This window comes from Salvelinus namaycush, unplaced genomic scaffold (genome assembly GCF_016432855.1).
Source record: "Salvelinus namaycush isolate Seneca unplaced genomic scaffold, SaNama_1.0 Scaffold116, whole genome shotgun sequence".
NCBI classification, from domain to species: Eukaryota; Metazoa; Chordata; class Actinopteri; order Salmoniformes; family Salmonidae; genus Salvelinus; species Salvelinus namaycush.
The window spans coordinates 257,889-266,367 of NW_024057853.1; the positions used below are offsets into that span (position 1 = coordinate 257,889).

An 8,479-nucleotide genomic window follows, 5' to 3' on the forward strand; every position below is an offset into this window, starting at 1 on the left:
AAAAGTAGCTTAAATACTTGATAGAGAGGTGTTTAAAAAAGTATGGGGTGATTCCAGTGTGAACTTAACATACAAATATTTGTTATACTTTTTATATAATCCCCAAAATTGACCCGAGGACATGGAAGTGCCCGTAGTTGCAGAATCACCCAGCTCCATTGTTGTGTATTTTAATCCTCTTGTGTTACTATTTTATTTTAAACTCTGCATTGTTGAAGGGCTCGCAAGGGAGCATTTCACGCTAAAGTCTACACCAGTTGTGTTCGATGCATGTGACAAAATAATACAATTCTATTTGACTAGATTTATCACACCACTACATAACACCCAGCAGATGGTGCTACGTCCTTTTATCCTTGTGGTTCTCAGTTCTGCGCTTTCTCCAGAAAATGCGGAAGTGAAACAATTTAATTCGATGCCATTCCGGAGGACAGGAGTGGGCGACAATAATTGATTGTTTACAATATAATATAATTATGGGATATTAAATAGCCTAGCGGAATATATCGCTCAATCAAAACACAACGGCAGCCGAGTTGAGATGGAGAGCCGTCGCACAGTAACTCGAAGGTCGAGAAATCAACGCATCCGGTGAGAGTTTATGAGCTGTATTTGATTTGTTGACAACGTTGGTTGGTCTGTGTCTGTTGCTGTTATGGCTTTGCCAACAATTGTCTTTATTTTTGTGAGGCCGACAGACCAACATTCATTTGATGAGAAGCGATAGCCACATCAATGAATAGCTTCTGGTCTATAGACGATCAAATTGCAGCGTTGTAGACCTATGCGACCCCAACAAAAGGTTATTACCAATATGCAAATGTTTTCTTAAATGGAGAAAGTATCAACATTGTATCAGAGTTGTCTCGTGCGTGCATGTTGTTGCTGAAACCAAAAGCACAGTAACAATGAATTGTATTTCTTTCCCCACCCGACACCACTCTTCCAAATCTCCCCAGCCAATTCGTAATTATATCAATGACCATGTGTATATTGCCTTGCAGACTCATCAAATGACATCGCCACACACGCTCGTTTGCCAACCTGTAGCCTAGGTGTGGCGGGCTCGAGGGCGGTCAGTGTTTGGTGTCAACAAACGAACACTTTCACATCATCGCGCTCGGATTCTTCCACGGAGGCAGAGGGACTGACGGTGGGACGGACATAGTCGCCCCCATGCCTCGCTTCCCGGGGAGGACTGCAGACGTGGCCGCTAACCTGACTTCCCCCGTGCTGGGTCGGCCACTGTGCGCTAACGGGACGCCCTGGATCCTCTACCTGTTCGAGGAATGCGTGGAGAATGTGTGGGAATACTGGAGCGTAGTCATCGGGCTGATCTCGATGTTTTGTTTCTTGCTGTCTACTCTACCGTAAGTTGTTCACCACTGCGTTAGGAATGCGTTCTCTAAGGGAAAAGTAGTTCATATTTATAATACAAACGAAAATAGCTGATCACAGATATTGTGATCAACAGCTGCGGTCTCAAATGTATCTGACATTTGGTGTTATGATTATACTCATGACAGATTTTACCATTTTAAATGTAACCTTTGTTTAACTAGGCAAGTCAGTTAAGATCAAATTCTACAATGACGGCCAAACACGGACGACATATGGGACTCCCAATCACGGCTGGTTGTGATACAGCCTGGAATCGAACCAGAACTAGTGACGCCTCAAGCACTGAGATGCAGTGCCTTTGACCACTGCGCCACTTGGGAGCCCATAAAAGATCAAATAGCCCATTAATGATTTATTACCATAGCAAGGAGAAAGTATGTGGCTCTGCAAAGCCAGTTTATCAGGTTCTGAGAGACATCTAATCTAAGTATCTGTTTACGTCACACCAGTCTCTTCTTTTCTTTCCCATTCTCTCTTCCTCCATTGTATCTGTTCTCTCTCTTTCTACCCCCAGGCAAGTCTATGAGGCTTATCGCAATGGTAAAGTGGAGGAGGCCATGTCTTTTGGCTTTCTGCTCTTCCTCTTCAGTGGGGACCTCAGCAGTCTCATAGGCTGCGTCCTGACCAGCCAGCTGCCCATCCAGGTATCTATCAACAGGCACAACTTCAACTTCCTCTTATATGCAAAGTATGAATATGGGCAGAGGCATTGGCATAGCACTCTCTGCCCAGACATGCCACGATGCACTGTATCACAGCTGCAGTGAAGCATATTTGTAAAACATTCAGCATTTTGTTTAATCTGGTTTGTGAATAGAGTTAGTCAGGTACATTGTATCCCAATGGCATGTCTTCCTTAACCTTTCCCTGACCCTTACCTATGCCTACCTGCAGAGGGTGCCACTGTTGTCAAATCTTCTCTTTCTCCCTCTCTTTCTCTCTCGCTCTTTCTTTATTTCTCTCTCCTTCTCTCTCTTTCTCTCTTTCTCTCTCTCGCTCTCTCTCTCGCTCGCTCTCTCGCTCTCTCTCTGTCTCTCTGTCTCTCTCTCTCTCTGTCTCTCTCTCTCTCTGTCTCTCTCTCTCTCTGTCTCTCTCTCTCTGTCTCTCTCTCTCTCTGTCTCTCTCTCTCTCTCTGTCTCTCTCTCTCTCTGTCTCTGTCTCTCTCTGTCTCTCTCTGTCTCTCTCTGTCTCTCTCTGTCTCTCTCTCTGTCTCTCTCTCTGTCTCTCGCTCTCTTGATCTCTCTCGCTCTCTTGATCTCTCTCGCTCTCTTGATCTCTCTCGCTCTCTTGATCTCTCTCGCTCTCTTGATCTCTCTCGCTCTCTTGATCTCTCTCGCTCTCTGTCTCTCTCTCTCGTTCTCTCTCTCTCGCTCTCTTGATCTCTCTCTGTCTCTCTGTCTCTCTCTGTCTCTCTCTGTCTCTCTCTGTCTCTCTCTGTCTCTCTCTGTCTCTCTCTGTCTCTCTCTCTCTCTCTCTCAGATTGTGACAGTAGTGTTCTACATCTTCACTGATCTCCTGCTCATCTCCCAGTTCCTCTACTACAAGATAAAGAACAACTCATGTAAAAGTAAGGCCAGTGGGATCCTGATATTACACTGTCCGCCCAGTATGGAAACACAATGCCATGGTTGTGTGAGAATCAGCGTTGTTCCTTGTATTGTAGTTAGTGTGCTCCAGTCTGTGTACTCACTGATATGCTAAATATATTCCCTATTGACAATGCTAACACCTATGCCCAGTTGTCATACACATTAGGCATGGATATGACTGTGTGTGTGTTCAAGTGAAATTGCTAGTTCCCACTAAAAGTTGATGACTGACATTCTCACCTTGTAAAGCTCCTTTTGTTAGTCCAGTTTGCAGCCGAGGGCTGGAACACAAAAGGAAGACATATTGGATTACTTAACAGTACGTGTGTGTGTGTGTGTGTGTGTGTGTGTGTGTGTGTGTGTGTGTGTGTGTGTGTGTGTGTGTGTGTGTGTGTGTGTGTGTGTGTGTGTGTGTGTGTGTGTGTGTGTGTGTGTGTGTGTGTGTGTGTGTGTGTGTGAATAAAGACAGAGTGACCGATTTGAGGGACAAAAAGAGAGCGGGAGGTCTGGTCACACCTGTTTAAGCCCTTCCCTACTTTCTCCATAGCTCAGGTATCTCACAGGTGTGTCTGAAACAGGTCACCTCTACAAAACCAGGAGGGGCAGCAACACTGTGTGTGTCTCTTCCCCCAGAGCGCCCCACGTTGAAGTGGTTGTGTTTCCTGTGGTGCGGGGCTTCCACTGTGGCCCTCCTGATCCTCCCCAAGTTCATCACTGACAACAACACCTCTGCCAACACTCAGGTGACGTGTGAGAGAGAGACTCTCTCTGACTCTCTCTAACTTTCTCTCTCTGACTCTCTGTCTCTCTCTCTCTCTCTCTGACTCTCTCTCTCTCTCTCTCTGACTCTCTCTCTCTCTCTCTGACTCTCTCTCTGACTCTCTCTCTGACTCTCTCTCTGACTCTCTCTCTGACTCTCTCTCTGACTCTCTCTTTGACTCTCTCTCTTTGACTCTCTCTTTGACTCTCTCTTTGTCTCTCTCTCTGACTCTCTCTCTCTGACTCTCTCTCTCTCTGACTCTCTCGCTCTCTGACTCTCTCTCTCTCTGACTCTCTCTCTCTCTGACTCTCTCTCTGTCTGACTCTCTCTCTCTCTCTATTTGTCTCTGTCTCTCTCTCTGACTCTCTCTCTATCTCTCTATCTGACTCTCTCTCTCTCTCTGACTCTCTCTTCAGAGTGCCTCTAACAGCGTGGAGATCTCTGGTTATGCCTGTGGATACCTGGCCTCCATATTCTACCTCTCCTCTCGTTTTCCACAGCTCTACAAAAATGTGAGTGACAGTATGTGGGTGATTATGGAGGGGAGGTGGGGTAAGATGTAACAGGATGGCAGGTTTAGGGGACATGAGGAGGGGAAGAAAGGCTCAAAGTAGATGGGGCCAAAATAGAAGAGACGAATGAGGAACACATGCTGGAATTTTTTTAATGAGAACCAGGCGTGAGAGACGATAGTGTTTTGTGCTGAGTGATGTCACAGCATCTGGACTGGTGTCTCCTGCTGAGAACTCACTGTCACTCCCAATGTGATAACAGTTCCTAGGGATGTTCTAAGGGGGAGAGCACAGTACACAAACACACGTTTTGCTCTAGTGAGTGTCTGTGTGAGCATGCATGACTTACCAACAACAAATCATGCATACTAACACATTGTCAAACATTGTGTAAAATATGTTAGGAATTAATATTATTTTGGAACTTAATAAAATAAAAAGTGGGTAAAATTAAGAACTAATAGAATGGGGTTGAATAATTAACTACGTAACATGTTTTAAGCCTAAAATCTTCACTTTTCTCTGTTGGTTTTGAGGTCTAGACGGTAACATCTCCCTGTCTGTCTCCAGTTTAAGCGGCAGTCTACAGAGGGTACGTCGTACATGCTGTTTGCCCTGGCCATGATGGGCAACGGGACCTACGGGCTCAGTATCATTGTGGTTCTACCAGCTCTGGCCGGCTCCAAACAGACCTTCATCCTCAAACATCTGGCCTGGCTCATCGGCAGCCTGGGAGTCCTCCTCCTAGACTTCTTTGTATCTTTTCTTTTTCTCAGAGATCATCATTTCACTAAAAAAGGGATAAGGATAAAGAAGGGAAGGTTTTATTTTTGTCTCTGTTGTTTAAGTGTTGGGATTTTGTTGACTTGTTGTGGTGTGTTTGTGAATGAGCCTTAACTCTCCCAGGTCACCGCCCAGTTCATCATCTATAGGAAGAACCGCTCCGATAAAACCAGCAAGAAGATGAACGTTCCTGAAGTAGAACCTCTGCTCTGTGAAGAGGAGGAGCTGTCCACGTTCTAGAGTGAGAACATTATGGAAGTTCTAGAGTGAGAACATTATGGAAGTTCTAGAGTGAGCTCAATAAGATCATTCTTGAAATCCTCTCCATAATCAATCAATCAATCAAATGTATTTATAAAGCCCTTTTTACATCTACAGATGTCACAAAGTGATATATATATATATATATATATAGAAAATCAGCCTAAAACCCCAAACAGCAAGCAATGCAGATGTAGAAGCACGGTTGCTTGGAAAAACTCCCTGTTGACTGGAGACCTGGAATAATCCGACAGATATGATAGTACACCAATGTTCCCTCCGCTGAAGTACAGGTGAATTAAAGGGGGCGTCTTATATTTGAGGAATGTAATTACATTTACATTTAAGTCATTTAGCAGACGCTCTTATCCAGAGCGACTTACAAATTGTAATCTCAGAACTATTCTCTCTCTCTTTGTAGGGGGGTCATGTGATCTATTCACTATGCTATTTCCTAGTACACTGCAGGCCTATTGGCTGTGTCCGTGTCTCACATTGCTCTAGTCTAGTTTGTCAACGGTTAGAGCTCTTGTGTTTTCCAGGATAAGATATGCAATACACTTTGAACTGTTCCCGCAGCGTTATCGTCTAGTTAAACCGTACAGTAGGGGACCACACCAGTGGTTGTTCCTGTATGTAGGTTTAAAAATGTCATACATTGTACTATTGGTGTGTCACAAAGTAGTGGGCTGCACCCACAGTAATGTATTTTACACTTGTGGTGAATTTGTTATAGTTTACCCTGGTTTTGTTCTATGAGAAGATTCTGTCGTAATTGAATCCCTATGTAAGTTCTAGTTGGTAAATTGCTTGGAGTGTTACACAGTGTTTAGATTGTGAATGTGCAGTGGGTTAGGCCTGATATCCTGTGCCTTGCATCTACATCTAGTAATGTGTTGCTGCAGTGGAGTGCTGATGTGTTCAGGCTGCTGCTTTTAAAACTTTGGCTGAAATCGAACCGTTTTAACTGAACAGCCTGTTTTCTTTATCTCCTCTCCTTATCTCCTCTCCTTATGTTATGGCCCAGTAATTTTACTTTCAGTGTCCACAAACGAAGGAAGGGAGGAAGGAGGGTTTTCACAGTATTGAGTCACAGCCTTGAGCATTGAGTTCACCCCTTATTTTGGAGTTGTGTCCAGGGGTGTGTTTACTAGGAACCAAATGGAACAAAACGGGGAAGGGGCCTACCTGAATTTGTCCAATAGAAACTCTCGTTTTCGTTGCAAAATGTTTTCGTTTTGAAACGGAAACCGTTTAAGACTAATGAATACACCCCAGTCTTCTATGTGTGTAGTCACGTGTTCAGAAAGCGGAGGATCAAGTTTGTGTGGGAACTGGGACCGTTTTATAAGTTGATGTGTCATAACTTGGTAACATGGAGTCATGATGAGGGAATAGAACTACTAGAGACCAATGATTCGTTACGTTTTTGTACAGGTCACATCAATGTTGTTAGTGTGTCATGGATGTGATTGGTCGATTGACAGCACAGATTTCTCTACCTCGTCTTTCAGTGAGGGGGTTTGTTTATCTGGCCCAGGTTACCCCTGGTGGGAGGAGTTTGAGCTGGGTGAAAAGGGATTGTATTCATTTTGGAAACAGGCTGTGAGCCAGTGCCCCACTCTGGTCACCGGTGAAGTCGGCTCAAAATAAAAGTGACGTAATTAAGCACGTGGAAAGATAAGTAGGATTGTTTTCACATGCTAAAGTGATAGTTTAAAAAAAAATCTAAAGAATTCTGTCTTCTCAATGAAAACTAGTTTGATAATTCAATCATTTTATTTGATGGAAAATAGATGTATGTTTCTGGACGATGCACCATGCTGCCTTGTTGACATGACCGAGTGGCTCAGATTACTGTTTGATTTGAGAAGGGCGCTCCTGCATCACTGCTATTTCACCCGATGACGTGATGGGCCATTGCCCGGTTCAACCTGGGCCAGTGTAATAAAATTCCCTCAGTGTCATAGGAGTCGTCCCTGGTGAAAATGTAAATATGTATCTAGTTAAGTGTTGGAGATATATATATAAATAAATAAATAAAGGAGTGCTTGTGTTTTGTTTTTTTAAGAGCGCAAACATGACAAAACATGATGTGACTAAGTATTTATTGGTAGAGATAGTCTAGAGTTACCGCTGGGCTTTAGTAAGCACAGTTGTGATTGGTGGACTTTCCATGTGAAAAATAAGGAGTATTTCTACTTTTACGTGACGTATTGAAAAAGCTCAATGTGGTCTTTGGAAAAATAGCTGTTTACAAAATGGCTGTCCAGCAAATGATTGTGGCCATGGTCAGGAAATGTCAGGAAAGCCATGAACGAAGAGAAATTATGATGCCACTTATTTTCTCTGATAAACCTGGAGATAGTTGCAGATTTTGTTGATTATTATAAAGGTAATTATCGGTTGTTTCAGACAAACTTTTTGCCTTTCTCTTGATAAATTAAGTTTAATTCTGGTTTGCTCAAAGCCTGGCCTCTCTTCAATGTGTTTTCTATAGACATTTTCCAAACCATAGAATGGAATAATGAGATTTATTTACAGTCTCAAGAACAAGGAAAATGTATGAAATTATTTTTACTTGAATAATGACACACTGTATTGCTCTTTTAAGATACACATGTATTTATATTTATACTTAAGATAACATGGTATTATTATTTTCCTTATGCTTTGGCCTGTACGTTACTTGCAATATTTATCTCATTGACGATAATGTCCCAGTATCTCAGCTTTTGTAGTTCATTGTACACAAGTTCAGCATTCCAATATGATGCTGATGTAACAAACATCTCAATAAAGTCTGAATTATATCCAATGTGTGTGTAGTTTGTTGTTTTGAGGCAAGATAACAAACAGGATGTAGTATTGTGTACAGTATATGGCAGGCACACAGGTTCAGCAAATATGTATTACAGATACAGTCATTTAAATATCTATAAACTATAAATATGGTTTACAAACTGCTTATAAATCCTTTAGATCGTCCTATACCTTCTATAGTAGCCTTCTATAGTAGCCTTAAATTGGTGGTTAGGTTCAATGGAATGCACAACATATCATGTGCATTTTGTCATTTAAATATTCTACGTCATACAGTATGCTTTAAAAAGAAAAGTTATATAAATGTAACCTTAATTTAACTAGGCAAGTCAGTTAAGAACAAATTCTTA

The 8,479-nt window shown here is 42.6% G+C and overlaps 1 protein-coding gene across 1 annotated transcript; it reads left to right on the forward strand.

Annotated features, from left to right (window-relative positions):
* The first annotated feature begins 405 nt into the window (after positions 1–405).
* On the forward strand, positions 406–8,118 carry LOC120035938 (lysosomal amino acid transporter 1 homolog). Its single transcript, XM_038982424.1, has 8 exons — positions 406–591; positions 1,005–1,370; positions 1,916–2,045; positions 2,881–2,968; positions 3,624–3,733; positions 4,167–4,262; positions 4,833–5,018; positions 5,169–8,118. Exons 2-8 carry the CDS (start codon positions 1,177–1,179, stop codon positions 5,283–5,285), a joined length of 921 nt encoding a protein of 306 aa, XP_038838352.1. The 5' UTR covers positions 406–591; positions 1,005–1,176; the 3' UTR covers positions 5,286–8,118.
* Positions 8,119–8,479: the final 361 nt, after the last annotated feature.

Coding starts and splice junctions, on each gene's coding strand:
- LOC120035938 (XM_038982424.1), top strand. CDS start 1,177: ATGCCTCGCTTCCCGGGGAGGACTGCAGACGTGGCCGCTAACCTGACT. Junction 1,371..1,915: donor TTCTTGCTGTCTACTCTACC/GTAAGTTGTTCA, acceptor TTCTACCCCCAG/GCAAGTCTATGAGGCTTATC. Junction 2,969..3,623: donor AAAGAACAACTCATGTAAAA/GTAAGGCCAGTG, acceptor CTCTTCCCCCAG/AGCGCCCCACGTTGAAGTGG.